The 23,719-nt window shown below is 36.0% G+C and overlaps 1 protein-coding gene across 2 annotated transcripts in view; it reads right to left on the bottom strand.

Annotated features, from left to right (window-relative positions):
* The window catches only part of EDIL3 (EGF like repeats and discoidin domains 3), a 236,791-nt gene that overhangs the window by 88,655 nt on the left and 124,417 nt on the right, over positions 1-23,719 (bottom strand). For both annotated transcript variants that reach the window (XM_056513351.1, XM_056513352.1), the window contains one exon: positions 9,605-9,718. In XM_056513351.1, coding sequence (XP_056369326.1) covers positions 9,605-9,718 — 114 coding nt within the window. The remainder of the gene's footprint in view (positions 1-9,604; positions 9,719-23,719) is intronic.

Raw genomic sequence — 23,719 nt, 5'->3', positions numbered from 1 at the left:
TTTTTCAAGAATACCTAATCTCAGCAAAATTCAGTGAGAACTTGGCTGCAAGGTCCCTTCAGCATCCCCATTTGCATCCAAAATTGTGACTAACAATGAACTGCAGGGAAATGGGGCATCTTGAGCTGCAGGTTTATGTCCCTTTCAGGAGCTGTAAAGTTTAAGTGAACAAGACCAGTGTCTGCTTACAAAAGAAGGAAATCCCTTTGCTGTCTGATCTGGAATCATGTTATCCATGCCCCAGCTCCTGGGTACTGGGAATTCTTGGCTGGGAGACTCACACTGCCTCCTGAAGATGCTCCAAAGTGCATAAAAAATTCCAATTACATCAGAGACTGGAATCTCCAGCCACAGAGGAGGATGGTGACCTCTCAGCTTTCCCAAAAGGAAACACTCCTCCGTGTTATATTTCTTAAATTTCTTATATTTCCTTCTTGGGCTCATTGGGCAGGTATTTTTGGTGTTCACAGAAATTACTCTTCTCCCACCTTTCTTTCCCACTAATTTACCAAACTCCCTACCCAGTAACTTGTCTTGGCAAATCCCTTGTGCCTGCTTCTCCTTGTACTTTGCAGCTGTGGTCACTGGGCTCATTGGTGGCTAAAAATTAGGATTTCCACCCACCCCACGTTTTCAAAGTGTGGAAAGTCTCTGAAATTAGCACTCTCCATCACTAAATACTAATAACAAACAACCTAAAAAACAGTGTTTCGATATTTAAAGTAATGTAAAATCAATTCTAGAGAAATGTGATTTATATAAAAGGGGCAAAGATGTTGCACTCCCATTATTGAATCCCATTTCACTTCCAGCAGATTTATCTTTATGTCTAAGATTAAGCACAGCTTTAAAAGGACCTGTGCCCCATTTCACCTGCAGAAAACTCAGTGGAAAGCCCACCACATCTTCAGCAGAGATGAGGCTGAACTGATCCCATCGTGCACTTTGGGAAAGAAATTTAGCTCTTGAGGATTTTCCATCTGACCTTTTTTATCATGAAGAAAATCTTCCTATGTCTAAAAATGAGTGAAACTCAACACTCACCCCAATTCACACCTGATGGAAGGGAAAAAGGCATTGTGAAAAATATTGTGGAAGGACCAGGAGGTAAGGAAAAGAAGATTAAGAGGTTTCATTAATAACAATAAAATTAATATTCAGCTTCCTATATGAAAGCTCCTATCCAGAAGAACAAAGAAATTTTTCAGAATTACTGAAGAAAAATAAAACTTTTTTTTTGAGAGTGGACATGAGGATTCAAATTTAGTTTGAAAGTTGCAAATTTCCCACCATTGTTTGTTTTTCTCTAACTTTGATGTAATGAATTACAACACTGTTATTTTTTGTGCTACATCTACAATGAAAGCTCACATCACAGATGGGTAAAATTGAATTTTGTACAAAACAGGAACAGTGTAATTACAAAATTAGGTTTCAGCAACGGGAGCATAAATGGAATTGATATTATTAGAATAACAATAAATATAATATTGCAAACTATACACTGAAACTGATATTCAGTGAAGGCATGCAATATTACTATTAAATATACAGATTTGCCAATGGAGGGAAATCATGTTTATGGATGAGATTTTGCTGGATCAGCAATGGATATTAACGTGCTCTAAAAGCTAAAAGTTTTGCCATATATTTTCTGTAAATAAAATTTCTATCTGCACCAAACTAATAGCTGGTCAAATTAATACAGGAAGACAGTCATTGATATAAAAGAAAATTGAATTGAGAGTTAATTCTGCCAGCTCTTCTTGGAAAGCACTCTATCATACTTGTGAATATTTAAAGTTTTCACTCTACTTCATTTCAAAACCTCACTTGCACCCTTCTGAGTCCCTGTTTACCATGACCAGAAGAAAAAAAATTTTTCTCTCTCCCTATGGCGCTGCCACTGAATTTTTCACATCAGCTCATCCCCTTGCAAGGGCTGGGATCATCTGATGGAATGAACAAATGGAGGTGGTGGCAGCTGGGGACTGGAACAGCTGGTGGGAGAGCTGTGCTGTGTGGAGATTTTGGTTCATTTAGGGCTTGTGTAACTCTGTTCTGTTATATATATATATATATTTATTTATTTAATTATTTATTTATTTACTTATTTACTTACTTACTTACTTATTTACTTATTTACTTATTTTAATTTATTTTTTATTTTTTCTGTAGTTCATACGGGTTTTCATGTTTCCCAGTTTGGTTCAAGCTCCAAGACTAAATGAAACTCCAAAATGTGAGTCATCTTCCAAACCTCCAAGTTTTGCTGGGTTCATGCAGTGCTCACTTGCAATTCTACCCTGTGCCTGGTTTGTTAACTACTGCAGAGCTCGAGACAGTTTCATTATGAGGAATTTGTGCAGCCCTGGAGATGATTTTACTCAAACTGATGATTCCTGTGTCCACCAAAGGGCAGCAGCAAACAAGACCAGGCTAATTCTTATGGCAAGCCACCCTCCACAATCAATTTATTTGGAAGTAAATACTCAGTACCTTATATTAAGCCTTGAAATAAGGTACTTCAAAATGTTCTTGTGACTTGGCTATTTGGAACTTTTCTAAACCAACTGCAGCTGTAAATTTTTTGTATTTAATATACCCTTATATGTTTGTATTTAATATATACCCCTTTCATACGTTTATAAGCATTAGTGTGTTTTCATTCCATATTTTTAGGAGGCTTTTTTTGGTCATAGTAACTCATGATTTGTTTTGAGCTTCCTTCTATAGTCTACAGTCCAGCTTTTATTTGTTTTATAGTACCAATTTCTTACCTGCAAATTATTTTTCATTTCTGTGAGGACATAAAAAAAGAATGTGCATTATTGACCAGAACAGGAACTTAAGAGCTAGAGGGGATACTTTGAGAATAATGGAGTGCTGTAATTCTTCTTTTAAGGCTTAGAAATACTGAAATATTCATTGTCATAGGCTTTGCCACACATAAAAATGCACATAAAAGTTCTTCCAACAAAGGAACAGTGGATCATGTTTATAAGATGAGGATTTCTTTTTCTCCTCTACTCTCTGTGAGTGTCTAGGATTCTGTGAAAAGGTTCCCTGCTCCCTCAGTGAGATGAGAGGTAGAAGGAATCCCTGACTGCATCCTCTTTTTACTGAGGGTGACTGAGTCAAGAATGACACAAACCTTTTAGAGAAGCAGATCCACAGGTTACAGGAAGAAAACAAGGCAAGAAATTTGCCACAACAAGGCGGTTCAATCTAAAGTCAACAATACAGGCTTGAATACAGGGTTGAGTTAATATTGTGGGTTTTGACACCTCACAAAAGCTATTATTGCACTTGATGACTCATGGAGTGTGGAAAGGATTACACATTTAAAATATTCCTGTTGGGCCTGCAGGGCTTGCCTGAGTGTTTTACATTGAGTTTCTGCCAGGTGTCTCAGTAAAGACCGAATCCTCCCCTGCCTAATCAAAACAAGATATTGAGAAATTAGTTTTCAAAGGAAGATGTTGCTGTACAATGCCAGTGCAAGCAAGATGAAAATGCACCCGAAGGCACAGGGCTGAGGACTTTGTTCCAACATCAAACACAGAGAGATCAGCCTCATTTCCCTTTAGTGCTGAACAGAACTACAGCTCTGATCTGCATGGGCTGCCTGGACAGAGAAAGTCCCCAGTGGAACAAAGCCAGGCTGGAGCTCTGCTTGAAGACTGTTAGAAGTGTTGGGAGTTTGATTAATATTTCTCACAGGGTCATTGAAATGCCTGGGAGAACATTTCAATGTTAACAACGTGTTCTGTCGTTTCTATGACATTTTCTGCCTCTTTGCACTCTCATACCAAAGCCATACAGAAATGCCTGCCAGACAACGTTCACAGAGTGGTGCAGATTCAGCAAAACTCATCTTTTTTTTTTTTCAGAAAGAGACTCAAGAGGGGTTTTGTCCAATGCAAATATAGAAATTGTATTCCATTCAAGGTTAGCTGAAATAGTTAAAGATGTGGATAAAGCAGAATTCTTATTACTGATTACTCTCTTTCAAGTAGCAATTCAACTTTTGAAATAATTTTTGCTTCTATTCTTACGCCAGGTTCAGAAAAGGACAAATTTCTGAGGTTGAGTTGAATTACACGGCCTAAAGTCACATTTGATATGTAAAAATTCTCCCTCCTGCACTTTCAAAGTGTATTTCTAATATGTTTCTGCTCTATTTCTGTAATCTAGGGAGCTCACACTAGTACTATTAACTTGATATTAAATGGATAAAATTCTTTTAGGCACCTATTTTTTTCCATTATTTCTTTTGCATGAGATTAACCAGACATAATCCTGTACATCCACAAGGATATAATGTGAATGATAAATTAACTACCCTGAGGACATTAAAAAATAATTATATATGATTAATAATTTTGTATACATGCATCTACACATGCACACACCTATATGCATATCTATAAAACCACATTAATTTTTCCATGGAAGTCCTGAATTTGTCATCTAAACAATGACTAGCAGGAATGTACATATTTACTGAATTTTTCTGAAGTGTATGCTTAATGAATAAGCTGACAACTCTGGCTTTTAGATTGTATGATCTCTGAAGTAAAACAAAGAAAGAAAAAATATTAAAATTTAAATAAACCTTTTTCTTTGCCTTAAAAATTAATTAAAGAAGAATTTCTACTTTTTTGATTAGACCATGATTTGATTAACATTTTTTAACTGGTGTTAAGCTTTGATTTCATGCCCAGGCTCTTTCCCCTGACATTCCTTTGTACCAGCCCAATATTTGTGTGGCTGTGAAGTTCACTGGATCAAAGAACTGATCTGCTTTATTAATTACCTTCTGCTTTATTAATTACTTTCTTTGTTTTTTCCTTGCCACTCCTTCATTAGTATGTTTGTCCAGCTTTGTATTCCAATGATTTCTGATTTTATATTTAACACCAGTATTTGAGATCACGAAACAGGCACACATTCAAAACAATCAAGAATAAGCTTAAACTCAAACTTCATAATGCATTATTCACAGAATGAGTCAAACTGATATTCTGAGCAGTAGGGAAGAGTAAGCCCACCTAAATCTTGTTGACAGAGATTCTTCTGATAATCAGTAATTTAGGGAACTCAAATCTGTGTTGATTCCTGGCAACTGAAGGGTCTCACAGTGGCTCACTACAAGCTCAAAATATTTACTAGAGGTGAATAAAGAATATCTGGCCTTGAAACCAAGGTCCCCCAGCAGGGAAAAAAAGGTCATCTGGAAAAAAAGCTCTATATGCAATGGGACCTCCTTTACCATTCAGCTCTTAACAACTTAATTTTAAAAGGGCAATACCATGAGCTGAGAAAGCCCCTAACCATGTTCATCAATTTAAGAAAGTGGTGAAATTCTGATCCTTATCCATATTTTGAAAACACAGATTTCCTGGAAGGCAAATTTTACTCAGCCATAAGCCTTCACCCTGAAAACACAGCTTTTTAATGTTTTATAAATGGTTTTGTTTTGTCTGGGCACTTTTTATGCCCTTATGACTGCTTGGAGTAGGGCTTTTCTGAACATAAGCATGGAGGTTTTATGAACCCTGTGTCTGTAAGACAGAGACATCCAAAATTCACCAAAGACTGTGAGCATCAAGCACAGGAGTTCAAAGGACAAGCACATGAAGCCAAAAAGACCCAACATGCTGCCTCTAAAACACTCAAGTGAAATACAGATGGCATAGAAAGGAATAAAAGTCTATTAGAAAAGATAATGTAAAACAAGTTATTTATCCCTTACTACAAATCCTGCAAGCTGCCCCAGGAATAATTTTGAGAGAAGGAAAATTCTGAATTCACAATGCATTAGCATGCTTTGGATGAAGCCATCTAGCCTGGGAGTATAAGGCTGCATGTAAGCAGAAGTCTTGAACATCTCCTTATGCCTAGATCTGTCAGATCTTTGGATAATTTTTTTAAGTCAAAAAGAAATTGAAAGAACAGGCATTTTCATGGGAATGGAAAGAAAAAGCCACTTTGATTTCCACAGAGAGGAAGGCAGGAGGCAACCAAGAGCAATAGAAACACACACTAAACCATAAAAGCAGAGGAAATAGATGGAAACAAGGTGGAGGCACACTACTACTCAGGATTTCTGACATGCTAGAAAAATAAATTGGTGTAGTTGCTTTGAATGCACTTCTCCTACATATGGGCATGTTGAATCCACAGAAAAGGAGGTGAAGGGGCCACAGTACATGTAAGGAAATATTTATAGTGACTATTTTGATCTAGATATTTTAAGAAAAAAGCACGAGAAAATTTGCCATATGCTTTAATGGCAGCAACTCTTGGCATTTAGCAAAACACAGCTCCAAAATGCACAATGGTGGAATTGTAAGGTGTCCACTGTCTGGTACCATCTGCCTGATTAAAAACATTAAAATGGAAAGGAAAGTGATCAAAAAATCACCTGTGGAACTGCTCATATATTGCTGCAATTTACTGCCCACGCTGATCAGGAGATCTTAACAACACAGATTTACACTGAATAATGCAAACAGCTGACACTGATGAAAGTGCCTGACAGAATATTTTGATCCACAAAGTAAAAAAAAAAAAAAGATCTACAAAAACAAACCCTCCAACCACAGGAGAAACTGTCTTGGAAGCAGTACTTTTTATTTATGGACACTCCAAGACTATGGAAAGCTGTAATGGATGTGATCATAATTGGTAAACTGAATTCAGCAGAGGAGCAAGAAATGGGTTCAGAGAGTGGGAGAGCAGAAAGAGATGCAGCTGCATCAAGGAAATTCTGATGCCTTAAGAAATCTAGGAAGTAATATGGAATTAATATAGTTTAAATTTTGCATTCAGAAGATGGGAAAAGGTGCTTTCTTCCCTTTCTGTGTTTGCTAAACATCTGCAGGCAGATTCTGTAAATACCAGATGTTTGTTGAAGTGTCTCCTAACAGGCTGATAAGCTCATTTCAGAATGGCTGAATATGTTTTGAGGCTGTCAGTGCTCTCACACTCCACTTTACCCTGATTTTGCCTCATCCAGTGCTTTCCAGAAATGAGAAGCAGCTGGTTTAAATATCATTTATGCCTGAATTGCTAAAACCAGCCATAGCTAATAAGAGAGAAAGAGAGAATGAGAGAAATAAAGGAAAAGAGTAAAGAGGGAAGAAAGAAAGAAAGAAAGAAAGAAAGAAAGAAAGAAAGAAAGAAAGAAAGAAAGAAAGAAAGAAAGAAAGAAAGAAAGAAAGAAAGAAAGAAAGAAAGAAAGAAAGAAAAGGAAGAAAAGGAAGAAAGAATGAGATTAGCTAAGAGGATTTAATTGTGGTGAGATAAAATTTTGGAAATAAAAAAAGGGGAAATCATAGGTGGAGGTCTAGGAAAATCAGTCTGATGCAAAGTGCAGGAGGCTGATGAGTAGCATGACAAGTCCTTGCAAAGCAGTGATATTTTTGCTATAACAAAGAGATAAATTGTTGGAAAATGCATTCTGAGAAAGCAGCTTGCATGATGCACTTTTGCAGGTCTTTTTTATTCTATATCTAGGATATTTTACATATTCTGTGATGTTACTCAGGAATCTTTGAGTGTTGTGAGGTAATTCTGAGACAGCAGTCAGTAATTTACATAATTAGCATAACAGTATTTAATTATATGATTACTGTAAATATGTGTAAAACTTTGATGGTGTAATTAGAATGTGTAATAACTACTTGTAATTACGTAATTAAATGTGATGACATAACCAAACTTCTAATGAAAAAAAAAGTATTTTCAAGCCCAGCTATAGAAAATGGTGAAGTGTAGAGTTATAGAGATGGTAAAGTATATATATTTATATTTATGTCAGTGTGAATGTCACAAAATAACAGAAGGAAGGATAGAGTGTGGATAACATATTTTGCAATAGAACAGGAGAGTTCTTTCCTTTTTCAATAAGTTGGAAATTTTCAAATTTTTGCTGCATATATATGCTTTCTGTTCTATGCTCTCAGAACCAGAAATATGTGTGTTTGTGCTTATATATATGCATTCATATTTATTATTTAATTCAATTTAATATATAAGATATGCAACTTCAGCCACCAAGTTACTTTTCTACATTGCTACACATGTATTAAAAAAAAAAAAAAAAAAAAAAAGGAACATAAAATAACAGATGATGGTTCAGAAAATGCAATGATCACTTAAGTAATAGCTCTGACTACTCCACTTCCAGCAAAACAGGAGATTGGGTTTATGTGATCTATTATCTGAGCAGTGTTCATGATGCAGCCAAAACACAGAAGGGATAAACTCTTGAAGAGATGGATGAGATTCCTGGTAGAATTCCAAATGGCAATTCAATTGCACCTAATAAGGAAATGCATGAATTGCTTCACCAGCAAATTCTGAAAAACACTGTAATAGAAGGGTTTTTTAATAAATTCTTTCACGTAGCCATAGAGACCACTGAATTCCTCAAAGCAAATCTTAATCTTTTATTCTTCTCTAGAACTAATGCAGATTATATTGGATGCCCCATTTTTTTTTCTGTGGTGTATAAATCTGGGAATTAACTGAATCTACTTCAAAAAACCACATTTGTTGTTATTGATCCATCCTGTTTTCCTTTCTATTCCCCCCATACACCCACAATGTGAATGCAGGAAAAAAAATAATATTTTCAGTTTTGTTATGGTTTAATTTATTTATTATTCCATTTCAAGAAACAATTTTTTTTTTTTTTTGTTACACAAAGTTGGATTTTTCTTGTACTAGAAACTCCCTATCTTCAATGTGGATTAGCCCACAGGTATTTTGGATGTAATATCCAACATTACTAACACCAATTGTCAAATACTTTCCTGTTTCTTTTTATTGTCATATACCTTGGAACTACATTAGCTTTATCCACAATACCATTTTTTTTGTTTGACTGAAACACACAGGATTTCACCTTTACAGCATTTAAAACCCAACAGCCTCTAATATCTAACTCTTAAGGTATACTGCATTTTGTGCTGAAGCAGTTTATTCTGTTTTTGGTTTTTTTTTTTGGTCTTCAGGATTACCTGGTCTATCATATAAGAAGAACTTTAGGAATCAGACCTTTATGGTGCATCCATAGTCAGTATTATTGTAAAAATCACATGAGATTGTTCCCAGGACAGATACATTAATGGTTATTAATTCTATTAATGATTTCCCCACAAAGCAGTGGTCCAGATTTCAGAGGCTAAGGACATGTCAGAGCAAATAACAGATATTTCTGCCCTGTTCCTATACTTGTTAATTTCTGCTAATAACACTGCTGAAGATGGCATATTAGATGAAATGAAACCCAGGCCTGAATAATTTTTTTGTATTTTTCTTCTTTACACTATTTTACTTCTTGTTTAATTATAGATATTTATTATATATTCTGAAAATATTTCCATCATATGAGATACTTTTCTTGAATGTGTGACAGATTTGGCCTCTGAAATTCCATCAGTTTTCAAGGGAACAAGATGGCTACTTTGAGGTTTCTTTACTTGCAAAGAAGTATTTCCACAGTACATTAAAACATTTTTTTTTCCTGTAAAAATAAAATCTTATATTTTATAATATTAAAAAATGAAGCTTAAAACCATTCTGTACTTACTCTGTTGGCAGTTCCTTCCCATAAATTCACCTGGGCACTCACAGGAATAGTTGGCAACAAGGTCTGTACAGATCCCACCATTCCTGCAGGGCTCAGCTTCACATTCATTCACATCTGCAGGAAGCACACAAGGGGATGCCAGGATTAGCAGAGAAATTGTAAAAGCAATAATCATATGTTTAAAACAACTGAAGAAAAGAGGAAAAAAAAAAAGAGTGAGAGAGAAGTCTTATTATATGCAATATACAATATACAATATACAATATACAATATACAGTGTAATTTAAAGTTTCACTCAAGGATTTCCACTATAACTTCCAGAGGATATTGGGGCCAAAAGTCACATTTAGGCCCTAAAAAAACCCCAAACTGTAGTAGTTCTGATGGAGTAATCAGTAGTGATTCTTGCAACTTCAAGAAATGTAGCTACTTCTTTATCAACAGATGCCAGTTAAGGATGTGTCTCAGTTCATCTTAATTCATTAAACATCTAATTGACAAGGTTGTTTAACCATCTAAAAAATTCCCTTCCTCTGAACGAGTTAGTGGGCAAATTGAAACTAATAACTCAATCTAGAAGCCAGCAAATTTCATTAAATTGAAAAGACAGAAAAGGTGGGTAATCTCACTTGAGTTCCTCTTTTCCAGTACACTTTGTCAAAAGCTGCATGAATAAAACTCCCCTGTGTTTTTCAAAGTAGCAACCTTAAAGTGTAATGTCAGATTCCTTTACTCAAACGTGACACAGAATCTTTCAGTCACCATTAAAAAGGCAGAGGGAGGATACTGATGCATCATGATTCAATTTCTCAGTCTCCTCCTTTATATTTATTCTGCATGGAGTAGAAATGTTGTATAGATTTTACGTGCCATTGTCCAAAAGGGCTGCACCTCTGCAGTTAAATATTTTAAAAAGGGTAGAGGATGTGGGGAATATGGTAGATGTCATGATAGGTAGTATAGGAAATTACAGGGAATTGAAGTCATGATCCTTGCTGTTGTGTTCAATCTGCTTCTGTTCCCAAAATTTTGGGGTTTTTTTCTGCTGGCATACACAAACTACAGAAAATGTTACAAAAATTTCTAAATTTTATGCAACATGCATTTTTTCAGGAGAAGCAGAATTCAGTTCTGTCAACAAATTTGCTTGATATTTAGAAGTTTGAGTATGTGGCTTTTGTACTCTCAACCTGATTTTTTTTTTTTCATTTTCCAGGTCTCTTTATTCAAAAACCCGGTGTTTTATACAGTGAATAGGATAATCTTCCCATTGCTGTGAACAGAAATGCAGAGACAGGTCTTCAGCAAAATATGAAGGCTAGTTTCAATTGCTTGAATGAGAAAAATTTCAGATTTTTATGCTAAAATTAATGATGGCAATGGATCTCTGGGCTTCTTTTTAACCCCTCATGTTTTACTATTTCTGGCTTATGAAGTTATTACATACTGGCATAATAAAACTTCAGAGCTAGCTGATTTTTTTTCTATTAAACTTGAACAAGAGAAGTAACAGCTTAGAGTGCAAGAAATAAAACCTGCCAAGGGAAATGACCAAAGAACAGACCTGCTCAGCTCTAAATTAAATTCTTTATATGTATTTATAAAATTTAACAAGATTCTTCAGCTCCCTATTTGTTTTTTTAAGCAAAGCCCATTAACCTTACATTTTTATCAGGTTATTCATCATTTTAATACTGGCTAACACATTTGTGGGGGGAAAAAATCAAGGTCACTGTGAAATAAAAAATATTAAGTGAACATATGAACTATCTCTCTCTTGGTGAGATGCAGGTGGTAATTTATCGTCTTAAAAGCTTTTCTGTGTAAAGACAGTATCTTTGAGGATTTTTTTTTCTAATTTACCATTCCTGTTGAAATATCTAGGAGCAAATGCACAGCTTTCTAGAATATTTCATATTGTCTGTGTAGTGATGGAGAAATAAACTGAGCTTGAAGCACCACATCCTTTTACAGCAATCCTTATATTCCATCCCCATGGAGCAATCAGTAATAATCAGAGCAGAAAGATCGAAGTTGTTAATTATTATGTTTGTTATTTAGCTTCTACAATAATTTTTTCCAGTAATTTCAGAACCTTGAGTCCCATCAGTTCAAACAAATATGTCATATTTGATAAATGAATGAGGAAAGATTGTTCATTGCCTCATGTCTGACGTGCTTATTTGAAAATCAACTAAACTGTATTAAAGAATGAAAAGCATTCTTGAACATGTGTTAAATAATAATTTCTACAGAATTGTATATATTTCCTGTTATTATTTCATGTGAATTAATGTGCAGCTAAAGAATATTAAAGGCGGCTCCTACAATTTATGGTGAGATTGTTTTCAAACTCCTAGATGTGCCAATTCTGATACCACACTTTACACCAGCTGGTTTGTTCTTTCCTTCTGAAAAACAGAAGTTATATCATCATCACAAGAAGTAAATTTTGCTAGAAATTTTAAAATTCCAGAGTTTCTTGAGTAGTTGCTCCTACAGGCAATAAAGACTTATATAGAAAACCCCCATTCTGTTATCAGATTATAATTCTTAACCAACCACATAATTTATCTACATAAGAAGGAGAGAGGTTTTCTTTTGATGTAAATTAATAATGCAGAGTAAAATCATTGCAGGTTGCTCATGATTTTTCAGGTCTTGGCTTCAAGGCAGATTGTTTTACTTTGCACCAAAAAAAAAAACCAAACTACAGAGAGCTGGGTACTGCCAGAGAAATCAGAGTTCCTCTGAGGGAGGTGGTAGAACTGATAAAAACTGAGTGAAAAGGTCTCATCAAAAGGCAGAGGGAAAGTCTGGATTTCTAGATAGTGCCCAGGTTAGATAAAAAAACAACAAACAACATTAAAGAAAATGAAAGAAAACCAAGTGGAACTACAATACCTAGCAAAGAATTAAAAAAAAAAAAAAAAAAAAAAAAAAAAAAAAGCAAATAAGAACAAAAATACCCCCAACCTAACCTGAACCAAACCAAACAAAAAAACCCCCAAAAAAACCATCCCAAAACCCCCAGCCTCAAAAAACCCAAATGCCAAAACTCCAAGATTTTTCTACCTGAAGAGTGATTCTGAAATTCAAGGTGATGCAGGAACAGGGAAACTCACCATTTTGTGAAAACAGATTGTTCCTTGAATGAAATAGCTTGAAGGACTGAGAGACAAGATTAGGAAGTAAAGGCTGTGCTAAGGTTTCTTTTTATGCTGCAGATGATTAAATTTAAATTTCCTATCTCCTGATATCAATCCATAATCACAAAGTTATTAAGCAGACTTCTGTTTGAAGCACAGTCATGGTGCACCCTGGAACAAAACTTCACTGTCAGAAGCTAGGAAAGTAATAGTGAATTTGGCCATATCACATAGTGACTTGGAAAACCATTAAGGGGCAGATTCCTGTGCTTTTTGTCTTCATTTGATGTATTTTATATATATACTTATATATACTTAATCCTCTAAGTATTTATTAGAACATAAATAAAAAATAGCACTTGCAAATATAATTAAAAATACCTAGCTCTCATTTTGGGTTTTACCTGTTAAATATAGCCACACATATTTTCTTGAAAAATCACCCCCATTAAATGGGCATTTAAATTATGTAACTGTCACAATAAAAAATTTAACTCTTATGTAAAGCCATTTGAGTCCTTCAGCAAGCTACTTTGGATAAACCTGACTTTTTTCTGAAGAAAAGACCAATAAGCTCAATGTAACTGCATTTTTTTTTTTTTTGCCAGCACATCCTGTGCTTTGCCTGTGAGTTCACACCAGTGCCTTGTTCCTGTCCCCTGCCTGTTTGTTCTTTTCACAGCCCAGATTCCTGGTTCCTGCCACCTGAGCCCTTGTTTCTGGTCCAGGACAGCTTTTTGCCCTCCTGCAGACCAGAACACTCTTTCCTTACCCTTTGGCTTTGTCCCCTTTTTGGCTCCTGGATCTCACTCAGGCTGCTCCTCTCTACTATAAGTCATGTTTAAAAATCAGTCTTCTATCATGAGAAAGGGTTGGCCCATCACAAAAACAGCATTTATGTTGAAGAGTCTTCACTGGGAGCTAACATGGCCTTTATTAGAAGAATCAATCAAACATAATCCAGTTATCCTTTACTAATATTGCAAATATTTTTCTTCCTCGTAATAAAGCCCGTTAAGGATACAATTTAGTAGAATTTGTGAACAAAAAATAATCTACTATATCTGTTTAATAATTGGCTTCTGTGAAGACCCACAGCCATACACTGTATAAAGATCAATTCCCAATCTGAGTAACTTCACACTCACTCCTGTGCCCCAGACTTCAATATTTTTAAAGAAAACCCAAATTACTCCCCTACCCAGTTCTACTTCAAAATAAAATTTTTATATAGTTATCAATGTGTTCAAATATCTTTACTTTTGGTAACTAATATGACATAATGTGGAAAAAAATAATGTGGAATCATTATCTTTGAGCTGGGGTTTAAGCTAAGCAATTCCTGTGGTTGTTTGATTCTTCTTTATAGATTTTTAAAATGTGTTCTAGATATCTTTTCTTTGTGGTATATTGATCCTGAATGATTTAATTACACAGGTCCATACTATATCAGTAAGATGACACAAAATATACCATCTTGCTTGCAGAATTTTGTAGTATCTTGTTATTGTATAAGCTTGAGCTTTCAGATAGTCAAACTTTTCATTATGAATCTCCTAATATCATGAAACTCAATTTACATAATCATTAATTTTATTTGCAAGCAAGTTGCTCAAGCATCAAATATTTTTATGAAATATTAAATGGCAAAGCTCCATTGAAAAGAATGAAATTTAGACTGGTTTCATTTGGTAAATAATTTGACACATGAGAAACTAAAATTTAATAAAATTATCTTAACAGTGAGCTACTCAGTGATATGAAAAAACTTGAAGGATTACAGCAATTCATATATAGAAAGATACATTTTCCTTGAAAGTACAATATTTTTGTTAAAATAGTTGCCAAAATAAAACCCAAATCAAAGCATTCTTCCTCATATTCATATAGTTTATAAAAAAGTGGCCTAAACTGTAAAGATCTCCTAAATTAGGTTAACTTGTTGGTAACTTTCCCTGGAAAGCTAAGAAATAAAAAAATTAAATAAATTCTGTTTAAAAAGCATGAAAATGAATCAGAAAAGCACAGGTGGATAACCTTCAATTTTTGGCTAAAAGATAAAAAATACTTAAATAATCGTCATGATTATTTATTTTATTCATATTAATTAAAAGTTTAAGAGAGTCTCTAACATGTTTCCAAATGAATGTTTGCTTGTAATTTATGTAAACAGATAAACTGTAACTTCAGCTATAACTGATCCCTGATTTAATTAGGATTATTCAAAAACAAGCACTAGCACATGTTTGGATCAACAGAGGTGTGAAACATTTAAAAAAAAAAGGGGCATATTCCCATGAAATATGGGAATTTAGTATATATTATTAAATCTGAGTTGGATGTATTAGCATTCAACACGGGACAGGCATCTGTTAAAATTCAGAGGTTTCACTGCTTTTTCAAAGCCAGTTTCCTGACCACAGAAGGCTCTAAAAACACTGTGCCAAAAGAACCTGCAGGAAACTTCAAGTGTTGTGTGTCATGCTGAAGGGATTCACTGCTCAGATATCCTTATCTTCAGAAAGAGAAGAAAACATCTTTACACTCGAGAGAAAAAAAATTACAAACTCCCCCACCCTCAGAGGTTTAACATTGCACAACCCCTGCTCTCGTAATTCCATATAAAGTTTTCCTCCTCCATGAGGGTTTGAGACACCATTGCACCACTAAAACACTTTACCAACTAAAGACCAAACAAAAACAATTTTGGGCAAAATTCAATTGCTCCTGTCTGGAATTCCTTCAGAAACTGCTTCTCATGCATTCTTACATTCTTTTTTCCAGAGGAATTTCATCTCTTCTTAGGCTTCTTTAAAAGTTCAAATTTACATATTTTTATTTAAAAAAAAAAAAAAAAAAGTGGTTTTTGCCATCCTATTGGTTTTAAAATATATCTAGGTCAACTTGTTTCAAGAAAATCGGAATATATAGTATTATCCTCTTCACTTTGATTTGTAAAAACTCCAGGCTCTGAGAAAATGAAAAGTAAAGACTATTTTTAAGTTTTATTTTAATTAATACCTTCTTAAATTTGGTGTGGTAAGTAAAATCCTTAATTTAGACAAATCAGCATTTTTTATGATGACCAATTTCTCTCTCCACCAGCTAATCTGTCATCTTTTCCACCTACAATTTACACTTCTGTTCAATGATATAGTTATAGTATCAGTGAAATGAGTAGTGACATGTATTTGGAAATCCAGTTTAAAATCAATTTATTATCTATAGCATTTTCCTACTTTTCTTTGCATTCTATAGTGGCACTTCCCCTATGCTACCCTCACTTGAAGAAAAGTTTAAAATTATATTAAAAGTTTTGAACTGACTTCATATCCATACAGTAGTAACTATAATCACAGGTTTCAGAATGCTAGGACTAGAAAAATAATAATTAAAAAAATAATAAAGGAAAAGACATAATTAAATGCATTCCAGAATACATTTTCACTTTAAATTGTCTACTTCAAAGGATTTAAAATGAGACAGGGCTCTACAAGAATCACTGCTGCAATAGTTATATATCTTGTGCTGTTAACAAGATTTTTTTTTTTTGTATTTTTATATACTTTTTCATGCCTATTTCATTTTTGAGAACTCTCATAAAATAGACCATGCAGTGAAATTATACTCTGCATAGGTACCTACTCTCTATTTTGCAAAATACTTATCTCCTCCTTATAGCCACTGAAAAGTTATTACAGTGTTCTCTGTGGAGTCATACTTCCAACACTGGACTAGTCAGTATTTCCTGATCTTCTATTTACCTGTTTAAATGCCTATTTAATGGCTTTTCATCTGAGGTAATTTTAATCTAATGGAATTTTGCAATAGCCTAGCCAGGGTGTTCCTTATTAGTTTTAAAGGAGTTGGTACTTTAAAAGTTTTAATATGCATTGAAGCAGATTTTTCATTTTTAATTACTTTTAATGAATACTGGCATGAAAATCTCTGTCCCATTAAGTAACTTACAATTTAATTTTACACTGTAGAAGTACATCTTCGGGGCAACTATTCCTGGCGTTCCCAACGAACCTTAGGAAAATAATTGGCTATTTATATAACAAGTATTTGACAAATCATTTAAACTGTAGTTGAGGAAAAGAAAAAAAAAAAATCTTATTAAAAAGTGAATCAACTATTGAATAATTTTTCATCACAAGCAATGCTCCAAAAAATCTCAGCTCCAGGAGTAAGTTTAATTATGCAGCATTAGAGCAACCGGATGATTTGCTAAGAGAGTGTAGGTGGGCACATGGCAATAAGTCCAATTATTTTCATTGTGAACTTGAACCCAAATCAGTAAATTAGCTTATTTTCTGTCACATGTCCCAAAATAATCCTATCACTTCAAAATGCAGTTTATTTATTTCAGAATACAGTGAGGGTAGGGTTGCATTGGTTTTTATGTGAGCATGGCTATGGCACAGGTTTTTAAACTGCCATTAGACCAACAAGTTCTGGAAGATACAAAGATGAATATTTTAAAATGACAAAGCCAGATGATTATGTTTTTATCATGTGTCTTTATCTGATACACACAAGGTGAAGTGTACTCAATTATGGCCAATCTGTATAAATCTCATTTAAACATCAAAAAAATTTGTCTGAGGAACTTGCATAAGTGCACATATATGTGCTACATAGAGGTAATTTCTACTCCTTGCTGGTAGTTTTCAAATTCACACTCTTACTTGCTCATAAATATATGCATGCTTTACTGTTAATGGATGTTATCTTTAATCTACAACTGCAAACTGGAGATATCACCAAGGAAAGAAATACTCATCACTAATTGTGCCTTTTGGACTGTGCTGATTTCCTTGACTCCTCTGCAAAGGTGACAAGGAAGACCCCATCTCCCTCCCCAGAAAAGATGCAGCAGTTCCACCACATCAGTGATGACTTCTGGCTCAGAAAGAAAAATGCTGTCTTCCAGTCTGTACATAAAATCTGCACCATAACCTAATGGTGTGGGTGCTACAATTCCTGTAAAAATCTATACTCTTGCTGAGAAATGGCAGGAGGTTCTCTCTCTGTTAATCATGAGGTCAAAAATAAGCATTTTAAATTCCTAATTTTACATCTGGGCAGAGGGTCTCTTCACCTTGCACTATTTTCCTAATTTTGGTGTTTGCTTTCTGCAACATTATTCTGAAGCTCCCTTAAAAATTTACTGACAAAGAAAATGGAGAGGATGAGAAGGGAGCAGATTGTGACAACTGCTGGTATGGAAAAGAATGTTGCTTTTAAGTAAACTGTAAAAACTACACTAGAGTAATGACTGAATGCATAAATAGGTATGTGAAAGTATCACACAGAAAACATTTTTAGAGCCAGATGCCACCTTACTGACTTGTGGGGAGGGCAAAATTACATCTGATAAGATTACAAAGCTTACCTATTATTTGGAGGTAAATAACAATTTAAATACTCTTCTGTGGTGCAATGCCTACACATCTGGATCATTGATTCACTGTTATGTTTTGTTGTAACAGGGCAATTCCTGAATGTGACTCTTGAATTGAATTTACTGGAAATGTAGAGCTGGTGGTTTCAATTTTTATAGAATCCCAGGTTTGGGTTGGAAGGGATCTTAAATGTGTCTAATTTTAACCCCCTGCCATGGGCAGGGACATCTTCCACTATTCCAGTTTGCTGGCCTTGGACAGTTCCAGGGATTCACGGGCAGCTAAAATTGATGCCATTCATGTCCCTCTGCATGTTCTCATCTCCTCACTTCTCCAGGATCAAGCACTGGCCACATTTCATGACCTGATCCCACTGAAAGTCCCTTAGTGCAGTCAGTTTGTGCACTTCCAGACAATCCTTGTGAGCTGGTTCAAACGGAAGTCAGATGGGGATAAATCTTCTGTGAAGGTGGGCATCGTTATTTTCAGAATTATTTTCACACCAGAGGACCAAGCAAATGTCAAGCCAAAGCATGACTGACAGAAAAAGCCACATGCGTCTCATGACATGAGACAGCATATAATAAGAAAAGCAAGATAAACAAGATCTATTAATAGTTTTCAGTGTACTTTGAGAAGAACAAAGGTTATGCCTGTATTTGTAAGGAGCATGGCCTTACAGAATTGTATGTGCAGAGTGAAACCCTTAGAGCTGAGGACACAATGTCTGCACATCCCTACACAGGTCTCAGAACTGTTTTCTCTGTACAAATTCTAGAATGTCAGGGTGGACTGAATTTCCATTTACCCACTGGAATGTTTTAAGTCAATTCCCAGCATGTCAAGTTCCAAGAATTTGAGAGTGCTGGGCTATTTTCTTTAAGATTATTTTAATCTCACATGGATCCAGTTCTTGGGGTCTTAGCCTGCTGTCACACAAAGCAAAACACAGTAAGTAGAGATGATCAAGAGATTTTTTTAAAAAATACTCTCCTGACTCAAGCTAAAATTCTCAGCCAGATGATCTACAGAAATAATTGCACGTTATTTAAGAATAAATGCAGAATAAATGCAAACTATGTGAATATCCTGGATATTCATATGAAAATGTGACAGCACCATGGGTTTTGCTTGTGATATTTTATGAATACAAAAGGGATTAATTTGTGATGCAGACTGGTTTCTGCCATTAGACCATTTTATCATTATCCTGAGCTTCAAGCACAAGTACTGATTTTTCAAGTTTTGCTTACACATGCAGAGAGTCTGTTGCAATATCCTTCTCTCCTTCTGTACAACACTTACTCTCAAAAGTGTATCCAGACAAAAAAATACTTCTTATAATTTCAAAAGAGTAGCTAGACTACTGAATGTACTCCTGGATCTTCCTTCTAAGTTCTTTGACTTTTTCAAACTTCTCACCAGGTCTGTAGGATGCCCTGGTAACGGAATTTGTTTTCCTTCTTCCATTTTTCAGAAAAAAAACTGCCATGCAAACTGTTCAATTTCCAAACAATAAAGCAGCTCATAAAATTTTCAGCTAGTTCAACGAGCAGTACCAATATTTTATATAGAAATAGAGAACTGCACAGCCATGTGACAGCACCAGTCCCTAACACAAATACAATATTTTAATTCTGCATCCCTGAAACACCTATCCATTCAGATGGCTGAGCACAATAGTTCTTATAAGACCAGAACAATAAAACCAAGGAAAATATCTGAGTTACAAAAAGTAATCTTTTTTTTTTCCTAACTGCTGCTTCCTACACAGATGGATCAGACTACATGCCTATGTGATAAAATTCTATGTGATAAGTGCTATCTTGTTAAATAATCAGATTTCATTTAAATATTTCATTTATTTCTTTAACTTCCTCACAACAATGTGCTGGTGTATCTGTAAGAAAGCTGCTGGTGTAACAAAGACTGGAAGCAGTTCTCTTAAAAGTTCAGATGGCTGTGTTGACCCTAAACCATCACAGTGGCTGAACTGACTTATGGTTGCTGTATCTACCTAAATGGCCAAAATAGTGGGAAAAAAGAGGGAAAATAGATGCTTTGTCCAGCCAAGTTTTCATGTGTTCTTCCTGTAACCATACACCTCTCTACTGTGGTTCACCAACTCTTCTTCTCTTCCCTTGGACTCAGTGCACCCTCAGACAGTTTATTACAATATTTCTGTTACAAAAAGAGCAATGTATGATGTAGACATTACAATGGGATAACTATTCTCAAATTTAGAATGCACTCCTTTTATTCAGTACTTGTTATTTTTAATTCAAATATAAAGAAAAACTTGTATATATGAAACATCTCCACATGCTATCTTTTTAATGCAGAACATGAACAAATTTAATCTCTTTTGCAATCAAACAGCAATTCCTGCACTTTCAGATCATTAATTTCTCTCTGCCATAAAAAAACCCCAAAACAAACTACTACTTAAAAAGGACACTAATTAGGAGAAGACAGATTTACCCGCCTACAAAAAAAGTTTATAATTGCTATTGACAATCTAAGTGACTTTTACTCCATAGAAACACACATCTTCTTAAAAGCACCATTTATTATGTAATTCAGTCAGTGCCTAGGTTGGAAGGAACACAACCCCTTTGTTTAATATTGACATAAAAACCCAAAGAAGTCAGGAAGACCTATTTCCTCCCACTATGACACCTTAAAGAAACTTAACCATCATCAAGGGCTGCTTAAAAAAAGCCTCAGCTCCATACAGTGTGGGCTAAAACAGGAAAAAAAAATCAGAAGGAAATTTAACAATAAAATGCTGCATAAAGATTATAGAAAGTATTGAAAGGATCTTCTGACAAATAAATCTTACAGTTTTCTCTTTAGTTAGGTCACTGTTGCTATAAAATACACCACTGAACAAAGAAGTTTTTGAGTAGGCCACTGAGAAATGATTTAAAAGTGCAAGAAAAACCAACACACTGCACTGAAAAGACAACGATTTTATCTGTCTGCACAGGAAAAGTAAGAGGGAGCATAACAAATGTCTGCAAAACAACAAGTGGTGTACACAAGGCATTCAAAATCTGCTTTTCTTCCAGTCTTACAATAGTCAAAGATGAAACATTTAAAGATGCTGAAAGACAGCAGGTTTGAAATTGAAAAGAGATTTTTTCTTTCAATATACAGCAAAAACAGACTTTGAAACTCAATGCTATGTATGAGGAAATTGTTGAGATCGGTAATTCAACAAGAATAAAAACCTATTTGAAGTGTGTATGGATAAAAAGAATAAACAATTCCATACAAGCATAAGAAGAGTGAAACAAAATTGGTGGGGATATTACATTTCCTACCTGGGACTTTAAGGCAATCTCTGGCTCTTACTGAATCAAATAAAACCTTCAAGTAGGAGCAAGCCTCAGCCCAGTTACCCATTGATTTAACAACAAAATTTCTTTGGACTTCAAGGAAAACAAACACCTCCTTCCAATTGCCCCAAAATTGGTGTTGCTGTTGTCCAATCTCACCACACATTTTTTGTAAGGGGATAAGAGGATACATCAACAAAACATCCTCCATTTTCAGCTGACAAACCTATCATTTTTCACCTCATTAGAGAATTTCCTTTATTCAGACAGTTCCCACACAGCTTTCCTTGGACTTCTGTGAATGGACAAAACCACCAGGGTCTCCCACACTTGTTGGTTCTACCATTTCCTTCAGCCCCCTGGTGCAGCTTCAATTCTGGGAATATCTTACTGACTTTTCTTCCAACAGCCTTCACAGGCAACGGTTCTTAGATTTTTTCAAAAATTTTCAATTTTCTTTATTAATTTTTTAAAATATTTTTTTATATTCTTTACTGGTGATCTCTCTTAGATGTCTTTCAAATTGCCCATTTTCTTTCACGTTTTAATTGACTTTAAGTCTAGAAGTTTCACAAACTAATAATGATACATCCTTCCTTTCTTGTCCAAGCTACTGCTCAAACACAGGAACAGTTTTCAAATTTCAGCTCTACATTGCTTAGAGGCACAAGGACGTACCTACACATGTAACTGGCTACTGTGCTATAGAGTTTATTAGCATTTAATTAAGTATCTTGTTGGAAGTATAATTTGTTAAAACTATTCACAGAGCTAATTTTGATGAAAATTAACCTCCCTTTCCCACCCAGAATAAAAAGGAACATTTGGCTTGAGTTTAAAACACTGCAAACAGATATTTTTCTCCAGAGGAGGAACCATAGTTTGTGTGTGTCAGGAGCAGCATGGGATGAAAATCTGGTGTGGTGCAACCGTATGCACGTTGCTACATTAAATTTGCCCATTGGATCGTGGGATGCCTGGCCTAAAAACTAAAACAATGGGTTTTAGCCTTCAAAACAGAACATGGTTTCTGGAGTGCCCTGCCACAAGCTGCACCCAGGAGAGATTTAACACAAGCACTCATCCATTGCAACACCAAAACCCGCGTCACATCCTGCACCCTCCTCACAGAAATTACTTCCTGAGCAAGCTCACAGATGATACAAAACTGGGTGAGGTGTGGATTCCCTCGAGGGCACTATGACAGAGGAGAGGCCTGGGCCAGCTCCAGCCCTGAGGCCACAAGGGCAGGTTTGTGTCCCTGGGACGGGGCAGCCCTGGGTGCAGGGACAGCCTGGGCAATGGGAGCAGTGCCAGGGAAAGGCCCTGGGCAATGGGAGCAGTGCCAGGGAAAGGCTCTGGGCAATGGGCAATGGGAGCAGTGCCAGGGAAAGGCTCTGGGCAATGGGAGGCTGGAGCCAGGAGGGACATCCCTGTCCTGGGGCTCCGGGCCCAGCACGGCCGGCCGGGCCAGGGAGGGATCGTCCTGCTCTGCTCTGGGCCGGGCGGCCTCACCTGCACTCCTGGCTCAGTCTGGGGGCAGGGTGACAATGGCACTGAGTGTCAGGGAGTGAGCAAAGGAGGCCTGGGGACGGGCACGGGCCTGAGGGAAGCTGAGCCAGGAGCAGCCGAGGCACCGGGGCCATTGGGATGGAGACCGAGGGGAGCCCTCAGTGCAGCCCTGCGGCTTCCTCATGAGGGGAGAGGGAGGGCAGCTCTGATCTCTGCTCCTGGGACAGGGACAGCACCAAGGAATGGCCTGAAGCTGTGTCAGACAGGTTTGAATTTGGTATCAGGAAAAGATTCTTCCCCTCAGGGTGCTGGACACTGAACAGGCTCCTCAGGGAAGGGGCACGGCCCGAGAGCTCCAGGAGCTGCCAGGGATGTACAGGGTGGGATTTTTGGCTTGTAATATATGTTATAAAATAATTCGTGTTGGTTTGCAATTAATGTGAAATAAATCATGCTTGTATAAATAAAGAAAATAATAAGGAAACTTTAGAACATAAGCTGCAGAGGTAGGAATAGGGTTTGCCTCCTGAGAGTTGCAACACTGCAGCCTGTCCAGGAAAGCCGAAGAACCTAAATTAACAAGTTAATAGAAATGGCTCTGGTGGAGATAGCCCTTTCAGAAACTGTCCAGGGAACACCCAAGCGATGAACACTTGAGAAGTATCGCTAATCAAGATAACCAGAATCGTCAGGGAAAACTACATC

The sequence above is a fragment of the Oenanthe melanoleuca genome, chromosome Z (genome assembly GCF_029582105.1).
Source record: "Oenanthe melanoleuca isolate GR-GAL-2019-014 chromosome Z, OMel1.0, whole genome shotgun sequence".
NCBI lineage: Eukaryota > Metazoa > Chordata > Aves > Passeriformes > Muscicapidae > Oenanthe > Oenanthe melanoleuca.
This window is presented reverse-complemented; position numbering and strand designations above follow the sequence as displayed.